Below are 20,799 nucleotides of genomic sequence, written 5' to 3'. Positions count from 1 at the left end.
GTGGCAAGGCGGTATTGAATAGTCTTGTTGCTGTTAGTGATGTTTATTTAAACTCGACAGGGGCTCAACTAATGTATTTTCAACATGAATTCAGTGTTCAATTTGCTGTTAAAACCCTTCAGTTTGCATTCAGCAGAAGAAAAGTTGGAAATTAGAACTTAAGGACTAACCACTCCAGTTCTAAACATAGAGCAGACTATAAAAAAATACCATGGGACAAGAGAAGCTTTCGGTTTTAGCTATACTTTCAGTGAAAAAAGATTTTATCATCATAAACATTTCCAATTTCAATTAGGAAGTTATTGATAACTTGACTCATAGCAATGGACTTCCTTTTCGAGCAGAACTAAGGAAGATATTTAATATGACAGTATGATGTGTACAGTATTATTTGACATTTTTATTGTTTATAATGATTTTAATAACAGCTGTTCTACATAGTTATATTTTATTTGTAATTTTATTGTAAAAAATGAACCCCCTTCCTCATATTTTGTTATGTATCTTTTCTGTCGGGATTAAAGCTATGTTGCATGTTTTGAAGGCATTTTCAGTATGCAAAATTTATAGCTGTAAGTTAACTGCTAGGTACCACGTATGAATTTTATCACGAACTGCCACTTATATTTTGTACGGTAGTGTCTTTTGACACATTCTTCTTCAGCAGTCTAGCCATTTTTGCTTATGTTCTACCACATTTTCATTGCTGTTGAATAATCTCGGTTATTGTCTTACATTCTCATTTCTCACCTTCTGTTTAGTTACAATCAACATTGCTATAAAAATCTCATTTCATTCATTTGCTGCCTCTTGCTATCATTATTATTCGTTGCTCATGTCTTGCTTCCATATAACTTATGTATCCTGTTTATTCTTCATTGTTTTGTTTATTTTTCCACATATTCAATTGAGTCGTTCAGCTGATCATTCCGTAGCTTTTGAGGACATCCAACATATCGTTTTTTTTTTTTTTTTTGTAGTTCGTAGTTCACTGTAAAACTATAGTACTACTTCCTTCCTAAGTACATTGTCTACCACCCTATCCACTTGTGTAATCTGTTATATATATGATGTTTGTTATAAAGCATTAAACTCTTGTCTGACGTCTGTATTCCATTTATGATCGAAAATATTGTAACTCACCAATGATCTTAGAAATTTCATACTCTTTTTTTTTTTATTTTTATAATATATGCCATCAATGTCCATGCATCTACCCCATGAATTAGGAACTAATTTTGACAGTAGCTGTAGTCCCTAGTAGAGCTCTTTCCATTTTCTGTTACGGTATATCAAGAAAAAAGAAGCGTGAAACTTAGTGAAATACGAATAGACTAGTCAGTTCCCGTGTAAAAATTGGAAAGTGTAACTCGAATGTTCAGTAACTGACTTACTTGTATGAATTTCTCAATCTTCTTTTTGGCCTCCAATTCTTTTTCAGTGGTGGGTGTTTGAGTCTGCAATAAAAAGTACAAAGCTTTACAATATTATTATTATTATTATTATTATTATTATTATTATTATTATTATTATTATTATTATCATCATCATCATAATCAAATTATTTGGATAGTGATGTTCTGTTGAAGAGTCACTTATTATATTCACTTGCCAAACTCAGCTGCATGCAGCTGCTCTGTGACTGAAAAATTGGCTTTTCTTCATAATTTGACAAGATAGAAGTTTTAGAGATTTCATTGCTATAGAAAAATGACAAAATGTCTAAAAAATGTTTATTCCACTTTCATATTTGTTTGTCTGAAAAGTCCTGCAGTGTGTTCGGAGACCTGAAGTTTATCTTGTTTACTATGGGTGCGTATGTGTTTTATTTATTTAGGAGCAGCATGGTAGTTCATTAAAATGTTGTTTTCGAAACTGACAAATACTGATTTTCAGCCTACACTGATAAGTTACAAGTGACTTTTTTCTGTCTTTCTTTCTTTGTACATTCTTGGTCTGAAACTTCTGATAGGTGTATGGTATGCAAGACACAGAGGCTATTTATTTAACACCCAAATGTGCAGTTGAAAGTACATATATATATATATATATATATATATATATATATATATATATATATATGTTATATATATGTATTTTGTTCGAATAGTATCTAATGTAATGTGTCAAACCTATGTTGGAACCAGAAGATATCAGGCGAGTGAAGCTAGAGACATTGTTGTTTTTGTTTAGTCAACTGTCCAAAGAGATCTAAACCTTACAAGTAATACAAAGAAGGCACCACTTATGAGGTAACTAAGCCAGGAGATAATGGGGTGGGGTGCCCAGTTCCTTTCCTCCCTCCATTGCATTCATTGCTGATGCATACAAACAATTCCTCTGACACACAACGTCAAATGAGATGTACTGCCTGGTAATAGATCTAGAGACATTATGATCTTTTATACAAAGACCAGTCTCCTATAGCCAGTGGCGAAGTTGTTAAGAGGCTTTTGAGGCTTAGCAGTTAGCCTACCCAAAAAATTTGAGTTATATCTCGTAACAGTAGTCCTATAAGTTCGTAATAACGGTTTCACTCCAATCCTTCCGTATATTAACTTCTCTGTTGTTCTCTGTAAAGTTCAGTCCGAAGCTTGTGGCAGAAGCTTCTAAAGTCATGGCTATGACGTTAACTCGCAAGCTTGAGGGGCGACCAGGAAGGGAGTATTGATTCGCAACATCTCCGAATAAAATGAGGCTAGCCTTCCATCACAATAATACGTTATGCTATATTGGTGGTGTTCTATGAATGTGCTGCGTTAGTTTAATTAAAATTGCATGCATGTGTGCGTGTTATATATTTTATGAAAAATGGCTCATACTGAAAGAACATTCAGGTCATTTGTAAAATTAAAAGAGAAACTGTTTTCAAGTTGGATATATGAAACAAAATGTGCTTACAAAGATATTAGATCGACACCACATTTACATATTAAAATTGCGGATGAAAGAAGACAAAATAGAAATTTTCAATTTTCATAGTATAAGAAATATCCTTGGTTAGCAGGGTGTTTTGAGACAAATAAGTTATATTGCTATCCCTGTATTCTGTTTGGGAGTGAAAATGAATGGTCATTATCTTGTGGGATCTGTGTCACAAAAAATTTTGATAGAAAAGGCGAGAAATATTATCTGTATGAAAGCAGATTTTTTCAGCCTACCCAGTATTTACACTGGGGTTCGATCCCAGGTGGTGACAGGATTTTTTCTCGTTGCCAAACTTGCAGAACGGCCCCGAGGTTCACTCAGCCGCCTATAAAATTGAGTACCGGGTCCTTCCCGGGGGTAAAATGCGGTCAGAGCGTGGTGCCGACCACACCACCTCATTCTAGTGCCGAGGTCATGGAAAGCATGGTGCTCTACCTCCATGCCCCCCAAGTGCCTTCATGGCATGTTACGGGGATACCTTTTTTTTTACCCAGTATTTACATCTTAGCTTCGCCACTGCCTATAACCACTATCAGCCTGTACTGCAGATGGCACAATGGACCTGTAAAAGGTGTAAGTGCACAGAACCTCATGGTCTTTACCCCACTTTCAAATCAATTTATCTGCCAAGCCGTTGGAATAAAAATATGATGAAAATACCGTATCCCATTATCTCCTGACTTAGTTGTTTTATTAATGATTTCTTATCGGTAATCATGTAAGAAGTTCTAACATGTCTTTGAACAGTTGACTAAACAACAAATATCCATAGATTACTGATGTTATTGATATGTGAAGGAAATATCACAAATTCAGACCAAGATATTTTTTTCTTCATTTTTCTACGAGTATATACACTTTTAACACTTACATATCACTGATTAAATTTCCAACTTCTTTACCGTGTTAATATTTAGGATTTACCTTGCTTGACTAGTTTCGAAGTCTTGTGCTTCATTGTCCAAAGCCTAGTGGAGATCCTGCACTATGTTCTGGTTTCCTGTTGTGGGGTGTGTTCATGATTGTGTCGAAAAGGGTATGTGTTTTGAAATTGAGTTGAGTGTTCACGATGTGTTGTGGATGTGTTTTAGTATGTTTATAAATTTCAGTTCTAGGGTGTCAAGTTTCTGGTTTTTTTGCTGGATGTACTACAGGTATTTTCATTTGTTGTCTATGTTACTGTAGCTGTGGTTGGAGCTTGTGATGTATTCTGCGTAGGTTGAATTGTTGTGAAGTCTGGTTATGGCTGTGATATGTTCTTGTAACGTGTTTGAAATGCTCTTCCAGTCTGTCCAATGTAGAAGTCGTTGCAACTGTTGCATGATAGTTTATAAATTCCTGTTAAGTTGTATTATTTGTGTGTCTTGTCTGTGTGTTAAGATGTTTTTGTAGTGTGTTTCGTGTTCTATATGCAATGTTGTATTTTTGTTTCTTGAATGATGATGTAATTTTATGTGTTCTTGTTTTCATATGTTAGTGTGATATATTTGTTTCCTTATGTTTGTGTGGCATTTTCTTGTTTGCATTTAGTCTTTCTTATGATATTGTCTATTACTGAATGTTGGGATTGTATCCATTTTCCTGCACTGTGTATTTGATAGTGTATATTTCTTCACTATAGTCTTGTTGGTTCATAGGAATGTTGATGAGTCTGTGTACCGTCATTTCCTATAACTATGGTCCTGGAACACAACTATGGTTCATTCAAATTTTGTACTCTATAATGTACTGGTAGTACTGTATCTCGTTTATCTATATTTTTGCTGTACTGTAGTTTGAAGTCAAGTCACTGCAGCTATCTACAAACGGTCTATGTTCTTTGAATAATGTTCTTTGAATAGTTGTATTCCAGGACCATAGTTATGGGAAATTACGGTACCTGTATCATGGATCGGAATGCTGCGCGTTTGTGTTGTGTGGGGTGATTGGAAATGTTGTGTATGTGTGTTACTGTGTTGGTAGGTTTCCTGTATTTTTTGAACATGTGTTTGTTGTCTGTATTTGTTGTTTTCTGTTTCTAGTGTGTAGTGTAGTTTCGGGTATATTTCGTTTATGTGTTTGTGTAGGTTTTCAATCTGTCTTTTGTTTCCTTTGTATAGTATTAGTATGTCGTCTACGTATCTGTGCCAGTATATGATGTCTGCGTGTTTGCTCTTGTCTTTGTTTAGAATGTATGTCTGTTCTATGTTGTGTATGTAAATTTCGGCTAGGATGCTGGAGATGGGTGATCCCATGGGTAGGCCTTCGGTTTGAATGTAGTATTTGTTATTATATGTGAAGTAATTTTGCTTGGTGATGGTGTCTGTATTTTGGAGGATTTCCATTTCATTTTTTAAATATAAGTTCTCTCTATTGGAATATAAATTCGATATATTTGAATAAAAATACGCATAATGCTTATAAAATATAATTAGTTATGCCTTCCTGTACCTTTTAAAAACAAAAAAAAGAACACATTATTTTTCAACGCAAATCACTACATGCTGTCCTTAAAACTACATTTTTAAATAGATTGCACCAGCTTCATAGCTTATGTATTCCACCATCGTCAAGTGGTGGTGGTAGTGGTAGTGGTAGTGGTGATGTTGGTGGTGGTGGTGGTGGTGGCGGCAGCAGTGGTGGCAGCGGTGGTGGTGGTATTTTAAACATTTCTTATTTATATACCTAATTTATTGATGTTATCATATTAATGGCCCAGTTCAATACAGAAACATATAAAAAAATGGCTTTTTGGAGTTATTGTTAGGTAGATATTGATCATAAGACAATTTCTCATATGTATGGGAAGTAAGCCAAAATCCACAGTGTTGCAGTTATAAGAGGGTGTAATTCTGTGTATGAATATTTTTATTTTATTTTTAACTGCCATTCATTACAACATTTCGACTAACTTCCGTTTAGAACTGAAACATGCTCATTTTGATTCCATGCAGAAACATTTTCAGTTGTTTACAAAATAAGAGAAAAACTTTGATTCCTGTTATCTCAAAAGTATGTCTTCTTAATTGTTGCTCTATTGAAGTCTAAACAAATAACACCTGTCCTGTTCATTCTCTTTGGATAAATGCATTCACAGTGCGAGTCATCTAAACCTTTGTCATTTTAATGAGTTATAATTTTTCTATGGGAGTTAGTATAAACTTGAAATTCAATATTATGATCTCTATGGTTCTGGGAAAATTTATATTGGTACAGACCAATTATTTAGTCCTGACAGCTCAGCGACGCGAAAGAGGGGAAGTAATAGGAGTAGTGGGGAGAGCTCCAGAGTAGAGATTAAGGGCGATCGGTCGGTAAAGGAATGCACTACAGCTTAATTGTACTAGAAACATACTGCTCTATTGCACGCATGACATCCGAATGCTCCGAAGGCAAGCGAGTGACTAACCCAAACATCCCTTGGCGTAACTAAATGGACTCGCCTGATCAAGGCGCGCATCGCCGGCAACTGTCAGGACTAAATAATCGTACTGTACCTCTGCCACGATTGTCGTGCATTGTTGATATCGATATTGGGAATTGGATATTATTGGAGAATATAATTATGTAGTGATTAGTTCACTGTAATGTCGCAAACATAAAAGTACTCACTTCGACAGAGTATTTTTGTACTGAAAACATACTGGATGACAAATTCCCTGCTTAAAACGCAACTGGTATTTCGAACAGAATTCAGTGTGCACAATGTTTCACCAAAGTCAGCAATTTTATCGATAGTGAGAAACTGGAGACAGCTGGCTTGCTTTTTAGTGACAATGGAAAACATAGACCTGCAATGTCTGTGGACGATGTTCGAGAGAGTTTACGATCTCACCAAAGAAATCGTTGCACTGATTAAGCCATGAGACAGGCTACTCATATGGCACATGTCAGAGAGCAGCAAAGAAATTGCGTTTACGAGCAGAGTGCATGTAGTGCAGGAATTAAAGCAACCAGACTTGCAAAAGCAAGTGCGTTATTGTCGAAACACACACTGTCAAAGTGAGTACTGCATTTTTGCGATATTATGGCGAACTAATCACTACATACGCTCTGCAAAAATAGCGAATATCGCGACAGAATGGACAATAGTCGTGTTATGTGTACCAAATTCTCTCAGAACCACAGAGATCATAATATTCTGTATTTGATTCATTTTATATTTGTCGACTTAGAAAAAGCATTTGATAGTGTTCCATTGGCCAAATTATGGAATGTATTAGAAAATGAAAAAATCAACAAGGTCTTAATAACTGCAATACAAAATATGTTTAATGGCGCGATATCAAAAGTTAAAATAGGAAAAAATCTTTCAGCCGATATTATGGTCACAAAAGGTCTGTGGCAAGGGTGTAGTGTGTCTCCCATATTATTAAAAATGTATTTGCAAAGGTCCCTGGAAATCTGGAAGAGAAAATGTTCTGGAATGGATCTCCCTATGGTGAAAAAAAACATAATACATTGCTGTTTGCGGATGATCAAGTAATAATAGCACAAGAATATGATGATGCAGAATATACGTGTATGTTTAGAAAATTGATTGAAGAGTATGACAAATAGGGATTAAAAATAAATTTTGAAAAGACATTCTATATGGGATGCGGTGAAAATAAACAAGAGATTTGGTTTTGCAAGATGGAATAGACATCATCAAAGGGTGCAATGAATTTGAATATTTAGGAGTCAAGATTAACAAAAATGCTACACAGGATGATGATATTAAACATAGGATAAATAAAGGAAGATCAGCAACAGCAATGTTAAATGGAATATTATGGAACAAGAATATCTTTAAGGAAACAAAAATAAATATTTATCTGTCTATAGTCCAAAGTTTGACAACATATGGAGCGGAAACATGGAAGCTAAATCAAAATTTGCTGTCAAAATTATTAGCATTAGAAATGGATTTTTTACGACGTTCGGCCAGACATTCTAAACTTGAAAAAAGAAGAAATGAAGTGATCAGACAACATATGAATAAAGAAAGTTCAATTTTAGATTTCGTAAAATATACAGTTAGAATGGTATGAACATGTAAAGCGAATGGATAATGGAAGGCTACCGAGAAGAGTTTTAGATTGGATTCCAGAGGGAATGAGAGGCAGAGATGGACCGCAAAACACCTGGTTGCAAGACATAAATAAAGCATTGGCAGAGAAAGGACTGCAAGAACGGGATTGGAAAGATAGAATTGGAGGAAAAGAATAAGAACGTAAGACATTGGTCACAGGAATATATGATATTACATTGTAAACCTGTTTGGAATAATAATAATAATAATAATAATAATAATAATAATAATAATAATAATAATAATATAATAATTAATATTATTAATAATAATAATAATTATTATTATTATTATTATTATTATTATTATTATTATTATTATTATTATTATTGTTAGTCGCTTCCATTGTCATAATAACCAGAGATATATTATTTCTTGAGATTTTTCAGTGATTCTCTGATTTTATTTATCTATTGGTTAGGCCTATTCACGACTGAATTGAAAATTTATAGCGTATGATTCCATCATCCTACCGTTGTTGTTGTTGCAATGTTTTTAATCTCCTTTTCGGTCACCATTTCCTCTTCCGTCGTAGGTATTTGAGTCTGTAATAACAATAGACACATTTACAATTTGAGTAGCAATGTTTTGCTGAACACTAACTTATATTCAATTGCCAGGCTCAGCTGCATGCAGATGTCACTGAAAAATTCGCTTTCCTTCATAGTTTGACAAGACAGAATTTTTAGAGCTTTTATTGTTATAGAAAAATGACAAAATGTCTTAATATTTTACTATCTCCCCTGTTCATATTTGTTTTTCTGAAAAGTCACGTAGTGTGTTCGCAGACCTGAGGTTTATCTTGTTTACTGTGACTGAGTGTGTGTTTCATTTATTTAGGAGCAGCATGATAGTTCATTAAAACGTTTTCGAAGTTGACAAATACTGATTTTCAATTTAAATTGACAAGTTACAAGTGACTCTTTTCTACCTATTTTTCTTTGTACATTCTTGGTTCAAAACTCTTGACAGTCTGCAAGATACACAGGTTATTTATTGGATTGACACAAAAGTTCGTAGCGTTTTTTCGCCGTGGCAATTTTTATTTGAGATGAAGAGAAGACAAATTAATGGTTAATATATTCTCCTACATCATCTATGATCCTCTGCCAACGCAGGGGTAGTTTTTCGATTTCGCGTCTGATGAAATCTGCTGGTTTTGTGTGAAAGAAGACATCAAGCCAAATTTGTAAATAATCTTCGTTATCAAAGGAGTTCCCTTGAAGATTATTAGATAGAGAACGGAAGGGGTAGAAATCTGAGGGCGCAAGATCGGGAGAATATAGAGAATGTAGAATGTCTTCCCAACCAAGCTCCTGGTTATCTGTTTTCGTCATGTAGGCGGAGTGTACAGGCTTGCATTATCATGTTGCAGCAGCACTTCATGTAGTCTTCCCGGTTATTTCTTTTCAATTGCGGCCGCAAGGCGTCTTGAGTTGTTGGCGATAAATTTCAGCAATTGTGGTTAAATTCCTGGGAAGCGGTTCGTAGTACACGACACCTTCTTTATACCACCAGACGCATAATATTATCTTTGCGGATGTATACTAACTTATGTACGGGGTGTTGAGTGTTGAAATGACAGAACAGTTTTCTTGCAGTCCTTTCTCCAATAGCATTCTCCCCCTACACAGCAGAAATGTTTCGAGCCGCCTCCGCTTCCTTTGCTCCTCTATGAAACTCAAACGGAAAAATATATCGGAAGTGTTAGTTTTTTCCCCACTTGATACTCCATCTTTTTTTTTTAGCCCATATATAGCACAAGGTTTCTTCAAATCCGTTTAATTCAAGATGTATTTACAAGCACAACATTCCAAAATCAAATGCAAAAGAAAAACAATCTCGTAATAATGCACTGTTGTGGTGAACAAAACGCTACGAACTTATGAATGAACCTAATATTATCCATCAAATGTGCAATTGAAAGTGCAGAATTTCTTGTTCCAGTAGTGTCTATCTCTTGTAGGCTAATATGTCAAACTGCTTGAACAAAAATATTATTTAAAAAGCTAATTCCTGCAAACATGCCATAAAATTTTGTTACATAAATACATACCGTGATGGATTATTGATGTTACCGATATGTGAATAAAATTTCACCATTTCAGACTAATTGTAAGGTATTTTCTCAAATATTACAACTAATATTACCAGTAAATTACAGTCATTTTGGACAAAATAACTTAATTCAACGTAAAGCTATGATTAGGCTAATATTTGAAGAAATGAAGAAAACTAATCGACACATACTCATCACCCATCAGTATCTTCTGTTACTTAAAATTATGATTGTTCGTTTATTTAACACTTGGGATTACAGCAGCTTTTCACTGTGAAATCAGAATTAGAATGGTTTTGTAATTGCATTTTCTATCAAAACCAGAAAGATTATGTAATTAACATTTATTACCGGTCACACACATTCTTTATGTATATAGCTAAACACGACAAAAATTAACCAGAATTAAATTTTAGTCTAGCCGCCACAGCAGCAGTCCAGTGGCTAGAGCACCGGACTCATAATTCTGTGAATCCTAGTTTGATTCTCGACATAGGTCTACCCTTGATTTATGACTTGAGTTGTGCAAAGCCCTTGGTACAGATGACACAAGGGTTTTCTCTGGAAGCTTCAGTTGTCCTGTGGTATCCCAACAAAACCTAATCATCCCATCACGGATATTGCATAGACCAGTCTCCTATGACGCACCCCGGGGAACGAATCTGTCAGTAAAATGGTCTACAGCACTGCTATTCAATCTATGGTACGCATACCCCCAGGATTACGCCAAGTTGCATCCCACCGAAAACTTATGCTGACAAATTTATTTTACTATACTAATTATTGAAGTTTACGTATTTTCTTTTACAATATCAACTCTTGACTTTTTTTTTTCTTTTTTTTTTTTTGCTTAAATAACTAGGTCTGGGCTCTTCATGGGTTGTAGCACCACGGATTATTATTATTATTATTATTATTATTATTATTATTATTATTATTATTATTTTATATAATTTTACATTATTCATTATTATTATTATTATTATTATTATTATTATTATTATTATTATTATTATTATTATATCAATAACTTTACTTCTATCTGTACAATAATAACCATTTATTTACATGCAACATCAATCATATTCTTTTGTGCGAGATCGTGCGTATTTACTTGGTTTCCGCACAAAACCAATCCGCGGAAAGTATAAAATTCCACATTCAGTATTCCCAACCTAACACATAACAATTTCCCTCTTCTTACCGCTTAAGTGACATATTCATTTTACTGCTTTAGGCTTTTAACATATTATTTTTAGAGACGTTCAATTTAGTAATAATTATAAATTGGAAACTTACCACTGCAATTTCACCTAAATTGCACTGTTAATTATTGTTTTTAAATATTTGCAAAAATTAAGTAAACTACAACTCCACTAAAGTTACTGCATTTGTGATGCAAGTAACATTAAGGAAGCCGTGAAAAAATCAACAAGTTACATAACCTTACCGTCTGTTTTAAGTTCGCATTTATAGACTGGGGGGGGGGGGGGGGAAGACAGACGTATATCACGGCCTGCTGGAGTATAGTAAACACAGAAAACATTTTAAAGCAACAATGTTGAAGATAGATATTTATGTTTTGCAAATTTGCCGTCATTGAACAGAAACCAAGATGGAGATTTCATTGCAACTAATTAGAAATTCTTCTTTCAGGTATGTAATACTGTAAACGATCTTCGCACAAAATAACTACGTTTCGCTTTTTCAAACTTTTCCTCGAACATGAAAACTTCAACATACCGCTCTTGTAACGCATATTACTATTGTAAAAGGTAAAGGTAGTCCCTTCACATGCCATGAAGGCACTTGGGGGCATGGAGGTAGAGCCACATGCTTTCTTGACCTCGGCACTAGAATGAGGTGGTGTGGTGGGCACCACTTTCCGACCGCCTTTTACCCTCAGGAAAGACCTGGTACTCAATTTGATAGGAGGTTGAGTGAACCTCGGGACCGTTCTGGAAATTTGGCAACGAGAAAATCCCGTCACCACCCGGGATCGAACCACGGACCTTCCATTCCGCAGTCAGCTGCTGTACTAACTGAACTACCGGGCATATTCTTTTGTTATTTCTTATTCATAATTTCAATGCAGTTTGGGGATACAAATGTAACAAAATTATGTTTTGGGGGTATGCTAGCAGAAAAGATTGAATACTACTGGTCTACAGAAATGACTTCATATGAGTGAATGACGAACGGTAAAGTACCCGCCGTTAGTTAAAAAATTAATAAAAAATAAATAAATAAACCTTTAGTCTCGATCAGCCTCCTATAGTGCACCCTGAGCAACGGCTCTGTCAACAAATGAATCTATTATACAGAACTGGCTTCATGTGTGAATGACGAAAGAAAGGTCAAGGACTTGCCATTAGCAAAGAAAAGAAAACTGTAGTCTTGAAATAGATTACCCCTACTCTCTGGCTTATGGTATTCCACTACTGCCATCGCCAAGCCACAATAATAATAATAATAATAATAATAATAATAATAATAATAATAATAATACTTCTTGTTTATATGCATCACTTATTGATACTATTTTTTGTAAAGTTTATTTATACACGCTTTAACATCTCTGGTCATATAGTGTGTTTAGGTTCTTTGAGTATACCAGTAAGCTTTTTTTTTTGTACTGTGTTGAGTTCCTGTTTCTATTGTCGTGTGTTACAGATTGCTTGTGTTCATGTAACTGACTTTTAGATTTTTATTAATGTTTATGATATTGATGACTGAGTCTGTGATGAATCATGGCATGTAAATTTCCAATCCGGTATTTGCCTTTGTGACTGAGGTAAACCATGAAAAACTCGAGTCAGATGGTTGGGCACGGGATTTGAACCCGGGACCTTCCGAACGCGAATCTCAAACGTTACCGTCTGAGCCAACTCGCTCGGTTTACTGATACTATTATATATTATTATATTCGTAAAAAAAGTCAATTCACTTGTAGCTATTATTATTATTATTATTATTATTATTATTATTATTATTATTATTATTGTTATTATTATTATTCATTTGCGATCTCGTAAAGACCAGAGGTTCGTTTTTCCTTCAGATTGTTGTACGATCCTCCGATAGTCTTTATTTCTTGGGTACTCACGACTGGATTGAAGATTTATGACGTCTGATTCCAGTCATTCTACCATTGTTACGTTATTAAACATTTGATCTATGCAAAGTACAAAAAACGTTGTTTAATAAGAAGTAACTTAGCTCATTCAGAGCTTTACGATAGTAAGTCACTGGCATCGACAAATCATTGCACTATTGAGGCAAAGACAGAGCATTCAGATCGGTTCCTGGCCAGGAACGCGCATCAGTCATGCTTGCATGGCCGAAGTAGACTGAGTCATTATCGATTCGTAACCTCCCGTGTGCTTTTAGTCACTCGTGTAAGTTTGGTTAATGACATGTATACAATCGTATTTCCATTCCATAATGAGTACCAACCTATGATATGTAAATTGTTCAAAGTGTTGTCCGTCTGCATTCATACATTTGCGACATCTTATGATGAAATTGTTATTCACACGCCAAAATTATATTTTCGTAATGCTTGCAGTTTCTCTTCTTATATTATACGATATCTGAGTTCATACTTGAAAATTGTGTGTTCTGATGTAAACTTGTGGGGTGACATCAATAAATACCGTACTGGGCTACCATCAACTTTGATAAAAACACACATGCACTTGAACACTTGCACTTTAAAAGAGAGTTATGAACATCACATTGCAGGTTGGAAATTAGCTGACCTGTAATACAATTTAACACGTGTCTTCTCTGACCTTGAGCTTAGTATGACGCGGCATATGTCTGGGTTATCGATTCATGAACGCAAGAATGTCTGGTGAGGGTGGTCCCAACCGGGAACCGAACAGAACGCTCTGTTATTACGTAATTACTGGTCTAAAATACAGAGGAAATTAAGTTATATAATAATAATAATAATAATAATAATAATAATAATAATAATAATAATAATAATAATAATAATAATAAGGTAAATGTATCTCCTATATACGCCATGTAGGTGAGCATGGAAGTGGAGTTCTTGCAAAGTGTTTCTGAATAATATAATAAGAATAATACTAGATTACTCTTACCTGGCTCTTCTCGCTGCTATGATGCCGTGTGCTACAATTTTCCAACTTCTCCTGAAGTGTCGTAGTTCTCTCTTCGATAAATTCCACTGTCTTTTCTTGTTGTTCAACTACAGTTTTGAGAAACGATTCCAAAGTCTCTTTTTGTCGGTCAGTTGTTGTTTGAAGCAAGCGATCAAATTTCTTATCTACGTGTTCTATCATGGACTCAAGCAGCGAATTAAATTTCTTATCTTGTTCTTGTTTAATTGATTCAAGCACAGAATTAACCTTATCGTGTTGCTGGGTTGTAGCCTGGAGTAAGGAATCCAGTTTCTTATCTTGTTGTTTCGTTGTCTGAAGCATTGTATCCATATTATCATCTTGTTCGGTTGTAGCTTGAAGCAATGCATTCATTTGGTTACCTTGTTGCTCTATTGCTTGAATCAACGAGGTCATATCATCTTGTATTGTATCTTGAAGCAGTGTATTGAATTTCTTATCTTGTTGTTGTATCTTTGATTGAAGCAGAGTTTCCAATTTCTTTTCTTGTACCTGAAATGCGATTTCTAGCTGCGAATTCCATTTGGATAAATTTTCAAGCGATGAATTTAAATTTGTATCATGTTGCTGCATAATAGATTGAAGCACTGCGTCATACTTGTTATGGTGCTCTTGAAACTTTTCCTGCAGTAAGATATCCTGCTGTTTCAATTTAGAACTAAGAAGTTCTATTAAATTGTCCTGACCTTTTATGTCTCTTAACAACAGAGTATCAAGTTTCATTTCGAGGAATTCCATCTTGTCTCCCTGTTTCTGGAACTTAGTTTGAAGAAATTGGTTGAGTCTATTGTCTTGCTCTTGCAACTTACTTTTCAATAATAGCTCTTGCTCCGATAATCTACTTTCCGCTAGTGTTCCACTACTGCTGCTAATGTTAATTAACATTTGTATTTGATCTTGTGTTTCGTTCAAGAGGCTCAGAATCATATCCCCTTGACCACATTGTCCTTCTCTCCAGTCTTGTATACCGCCTTTGTGCTCTAATGATACGTTTTTCAACTGCTGAAATGCTAGAGAAAATAGCTGTAAAATCAGGATCTGGATAGGAGGAGGTACTGCTCCGAGGTTCTGCGCGTCTATTATATCTGTCATCTGAAACATAAAACACTCCTCAGTATATAGATAGCTCGACAAGTAGATAAACCGGTTTAGATTTTTTTTTTTAACTTAACGATCCTTTTATACCGAAGAGAATGTTAGACTGTCTGAGATTGTGGTTTGGCTATAGTGAAATGAGAGTAGCAGAGAATAAAATTATGCTGAGAAGTTATATTACGGCCGTACCATTGCAGTATTACAAATAAATTAAGTACAGATACGATTAGCTATCCCTACAGTAGCAACAATTCCGAGAAGCATATCACAAACAGTTTTCCGTACACACATTCTTACGCATCAAAATAGATCGGTTGAACGGACAAGGCAAACTTAGTAGGCTACTATTATTTTACTTGCTTACTTATGTCTTTTAAGGAACCCGCAGGATCATTGCCGCCCTCACATAAGCCCGTCGTCGGTCCCTGTCCTGTGCAAGATTAATCCACTCTCTATTATCATATCCCATCTCCCTCAAATCCATTTTAATATTATCCTCCATCTACGTCTCAGCCTCCCTAAAGGTCTTTTTCCCTCCGCCTCCCAACTAACACTCTATATGCATTTCTGGATTCACCCATACGTGCTACATGCCCTGCCCATCTCAAACGTCTGGATTTAATGTCCCTAATTATGTCAGGTGAAGAATACAATGCGTGCAGTTCTGCGTTGTGTAACTTTCTCCATTCTACTGTAATTTCATCTCTTTCAGCCCCAAATATTTTCCTAAGAACCTTATTCTCAGAGACCCTTAATCTCTTTTCCTCTCTCAAAGTGAGAGTCCAAGTTTCATAACTATACAGAACAACCGGTAATATACATGTTTTATAAATCCAAACTTTAATATCTTTTGACAGCAGACTAGATGATTCCCGAATGTCATTTGTATTTTTGTTACCTACTGTTGCTTCAAGATATTTCAATTTTTCCACCTCTTCGAAGGATGAATCTCGAAGTGGCTCAAAAATAATTTTTTACTTGTCCTTTTAACAGTACATTATGTCTTGACTGTTATTTAAAGCTTAAATTCATCCCTTTCATTAGACGAACTTAAGTCTAACAGCAAACTGTATTTAGGCCTATTTATCATAATTTCATTATCATAGGGATTTTCTCAAATCCCCTCTCACTTTTTCTGTAGAGGGCTTACAAATTAAGTTCTATTTCAATATGATTAATGTGAAGGTATCCAATTTATACGCCATGAAGGCGCCTGATAGAAACGTCAGTGGTTTAAAAGAGTCGTTCTAGAACGACTAATAAATAATTAATTAATACATATTTCTTACCTTTTAAGAATGTCAGCATTAATTTGCTGACGGTTGTGAGAATCTTGCTGTGTAAAATGTAAACTAGAGACCAAGTCAGTTCGCCACAATATTCAGTTGTTGTATAACTGAAATTCCATGTTTACAAACGACTTTTAAAGATCACATTGGCTAGGCGATATTAGGTTATCGTCAAAGGTTATCAATTTTTGCCATTGCAACCTTCGTGCATAGAGTGGAGAAAAAGATCCGAATGCAAAACTTTGTTTTATAGTCTAACATGCGCATAACTAAGCGGTGTTCTCTGGAAAATTGTCTACAGTGGTCCAATGGTTACCATTAGTTTCGATGTTCGCAGCTCAATTCGATTTTTAAGAACGATGAAAGTCTTTATCATTTTCAACTTTCATTTCATTTATTGTAGCTTATTCCATAGATCTTACAACATCATTGAAGTTCTGAGATTTGGAGCAATAATTCCAAATGTTATAAAAATATGCAATAGGCCTACATACGAATAGCAAGCAGATTAAAAATGGGCGCTCACTTAACGGAAAATTCGTTCGGTGCATTCGGATTTTTATTATACAGTGCGTCTAGACTAGAGATAGAGTGGACCACGGCGGCCTTGGACTGGGCTAGAGTTGCCGCACCTACTGCCAGATTTACATGTAAACAGACGGCAAGTCCACTCTATCTCTACTCGCTCACTTGTCTGCATTTCCGAATTAATCGTCATAGCTCTGTAACTTAAATAAACTATGAAGAACATACCTGGTTGATTCAACATTTTCCAAATCTCATCCCATAATACATAGGTTGGATAAAAAGTTATGGCAACATTGCTGTCACGTGACGATGGTACGTTCGAGAGCTGCCAACTATGTGGACATGAACAAGGACTGTTAGATGAGTTAGTGCAGCCAGCGGCGACAGTACTCTGTCAATCTACTGCAGTGTATAGAACGTTGACTTTCATAGGTATGGTGCGAGCGCCCTAAGACCATGTTTACAAATATAGAGCAACGTTCCTGGATCAAAATTGAAGTGACACGAGGTCGTAGTGCACAAGAATGTTTTCAGGACTGCGTGAAGCATGTGCCGTTGCAGCACCACCTTCGTCAAGATCTCAGGAGAAAACGACGACACTTGGTGGTACAGAATCCCATCATTCTTCATGATAATGCAAGGAGTCACACCGTTGCTGCTGTCAAGAACCTCTTGCGCCGCTGGCAATGGGAGATTCTGGAACATCCACCGTACTCACCCGATATGAGTCCATGCGACTACGATCTCTTCGCCAAAGTGAAAGAACCACTGCGAGGTACCCGGTACAATACCAGAGAGGACCTTATCCGTGCTATATGGCGGTCAATACGGAATATCAACAAAGATGGACGCGCTGATGGTGTACGACGCCTTCCAAACATTTGGCAAAAGGTAATAAATAAGGGGAGCGACTATTATAGAAGGTGCGTAAATGTTGTACCCCTGTGAATAAAGCCATGTCAGAAATATCGAACTGTTGCCATTACTTTTTATCCAGCCCTAGTATGTTGTTTTTGCGTATTACTTTGCTGTAATTCTAATTTGATAACTTGTAAAGCTCTTTAATCTCTTGGACTAAGAAAATAAGCTTCGCGTCATCCATTTCATTTACACCTTCAATATTTCGATCTTGGACCGTACGGAAACCCGTTCAGGATTCTTTGGCCAGAATTCTGGATGGAATCCGGTCATACGGACAGAGGCGATACGGCCAAGTGGGCGATGATCTGCATGGACTCGGATGTAGTCCGCGGGCCTAGGCACACCCTGGCTCGGCCCGGAGTTGATTTATACTTCTCGGGTTCGGGCCGAGCTCGGGCCTTAAAAACACGAAAAATTATTTCCCTCATCCCGCGAATTATATATCGATTAAAAAATAATACGAAAACTTTAATGCAAGCACGATTAGCAGAAAAGTAGACTATCGGTATCGTAAGTTATTGTTTAGTTCGACTTCGTATTTTGTAACAGCAATTTGTCTCGTCTCTACTCTGTCATAGACGCAGAGCTCTGTTTATTTGTTTTACCTGGTAGACTGGGAGATTACTCTTTCTCATGCCCCTCCTGGAGAGATCTCTCTTGCAGCTATTCCTGACTCCTGTTGTCTTCGGATTTCGGGTCTGTCTCGGGTTGTTCGGATCTGGTTCAGCTCGAGCCGGGCCTAAGAATTTCGGCCCGTGCAGACTTCTAGTTGACAATGCACATTGAACGCATCACCATTGCTCGTTCCTCATCGACATGAGAAGAGCCAACACGGCGAGTGGCGAGTTGTTTACATTTAATTTATTATGAAGTGGGACACTCAATTTTTTTATAAGTAGGATGTTTCCTGCGCGTTTTACTCCTTCCATTCATCAGCCTCCATGACTTCAAGAGCCATTCTTGACAACTATAATAAACATGCTGTCTGTTCTGTTCAACTTACATCTGAATGCTGTGGAATAGCCCTACTATACTGTGTTGGACATGACCTCATAACCTTTGCTTAGGGGTTCAACGTAAAAACAAACATACATAAACACATTAGTAATTTGTGTGTCCACCATTTGACAGCACGCAATCATTCGTAATAGCGTGACAAAGATTTGTATCGAATGGAATGAAATGAAATGTAATTTCGGGATGGGGCCACTACGACCCAGCACTTCAACTTTTCACGATCTATTGAGTTAACTCTCTGTCAAGGCGCATTCCAAAACCCAAACGTGCTGATACATTAGGGTTCGCTGCGTACCCATGTTTCGAGCCAACAACCCTCCTCGTCCCTAGGCCAGCCCTCTCCGTGCGTCGCCAGCCGGCGTTCGGGTATGCTATGGAAGAAAATCTCCTGAGGATCAAGAGTGTTATCATGATCTCTCTAAAGTGAAAACACTTTTCTTTCTTTGATAACCGACATAAGATTACTTGTTGTCTGGGAGGTAAATGGTGGACACACACATTATTATTGTTGTGGAATATGTGTAAAATTAATAATTACATAGGCCTAAGTTATAATAAACAAGTGTTTTATATGGGTTTGCTTTTACGTTGGACCCTGGGAAAAGTTAAAAACCAACTCTGTACATACATTTCTTTATTCTATGTAGCTTTTAAATAAGCTACTCACAGGTGAGATATTGCGGTGATGACTGATGAAGTAGTGACGGAATGGCAATGAAAGGGGAGAAAAAATACTTTGAGGAAAACTTCTACAACACCAATTTCTCAGTCATAATTTCTGTATAAACTGTCGAAATCCGCGTAGTGACAATTTGTTCGAAATTGTTCACGTTTGGAGAATTCAAGTTTCGACAGTTCTTGTTAAGGGTTAGTACAGCTTACAGCAGTAAAATTGTGGAAATATTCAACATTTTTTTCCTCCATTACTGTATCTTGTACAATAATTAAAATTAGTATGTGTAAAATACTGCTATATGAAAAAAATATTTTTGTGATTTAAAAAAATTATTTACATTTTTTTTTCAAAATTCAGTTCACTGTGCAGTGATGAAGCTTTTCCCACATAACTCAAAAACTATCCAACATTCTGTGATGAAATTTTTTGTGTGTACTTATGCAAGATTACTTCTCTGCCTTTGATAGATTGTGTGATAAAAAATAAATTCATTTTAAAAAATGGTCAAATATTAGTATTTTCTTTAACACAAAATAAAAAAATATATTATTTATTAATGAATGTAGTTGAAAGAGCATGATATTGTAAACATGAGTTTTAGCAATAAAATAAAAGAGATAACATGAAAAAGTTAACAAGTTTGAGTTATGCAGGAAACGCTTCATTACTGCACAGTAAACTACCACCATTTTGAATTTTGAAAAAAGAATATATATAAATAATTTTTCTAAATCGTAAATATATTTTTTTCATATAGCAGAAGGATGGGTGTTTTTCACATACCAATTTTCATTACTGTACAAGATACAATAATGGAGGAAAAAAATGTTGAATTTTTCCAAAAATTTTACTCCTGTAAGCTGTACCTAACCCCTTAACAGAACGGAAACTACTCCTAATGAAAGAAACAAATATTCCTGCAAGTTGATGTCAGATTTCCCTGTTCTTAACCATTTCCTTATGACATAATACACTGACCTTTAACTGTTTATCTATAAATGCGCTTTCAGAGCTTAAAAGATTAAGGAAAACACAAAAAGGACTAAAGTTTTTTATGTTTACGAATGGTATTTCTGAGATTG

The 20,799-nt window shown here is 35.8% G+C and overlaps 2 protein-coding genes across 5 annotated transcripts in view; one reads left to right on the top strand and one right to left on the bottom strand.

Moving 5' to 3' along the window:
• Window positions 1–16,712, bottom strand: part of LOC138715221 (uncharacterized) — a 30,387-nt gene extending 13,675 nt beyond the window's left edge. For 2 of the 3 annotated variants that reach the window (XR_011336191.1, XM_069847909.1), the window contains exons 1-4: window positions 16,576–16,712; window positions 14,153–15,283; window positions 8,455–8,526; window positions 1,395–1,457 (exon numbers count right to left, since the gene is read on the bottom strand). Coding sequence is in view for 2 of the 3 variants with exons in the window: in XM_069847909.1 (XP_069704010.1) it covers window positions 1,395–1,457; window positions 8,455–8,526; window positions 14,153–15,283 (1,266 nt within the window). In the remaining variant the exon portion in view is untranslated. The remainder of the gene's footprint in view (window positions 1–1,394; window positions 1,458–8,454; window positions 8,527–14,152; window positions 15,284–16,575) is intronic. The other variant, XM_069847910.1, reaches the window with a different exon arrangement.
• LOC138715219 (receptor-type tyrosine-protein phosphatase T-like) overlaps window positions 1–20,799 on the top strand; it is a 154,858-nt gene that overhangs the window by 111,448 nt on the left and 22,611 nt on the right. The gene's annotated exons all lie outside the window — the stretch shown is intronic.

The sequence above is a fragment of the Periplaneta americana genome, chromosome 15 (assembly GCF_040183065.1).
Source record: "Periplaneta americana isolate PAMFEO1 chromosome 15, P.americana_PAMFEO1_priV1, whole genome shotgun sequence".
Taxonomy (NCBI): domain Eukaryota; kingdom Metazoa; phylum Arthropoda; class Insecta; order Blattodea; family Blattidae; genus Periplaneta; species Periplaneta americana.
The sequence above is the reverse complement of the archived record's forward strand: the minus strand, read 5'-3'. Positions and strand labels throughout refer to the sequence as shown.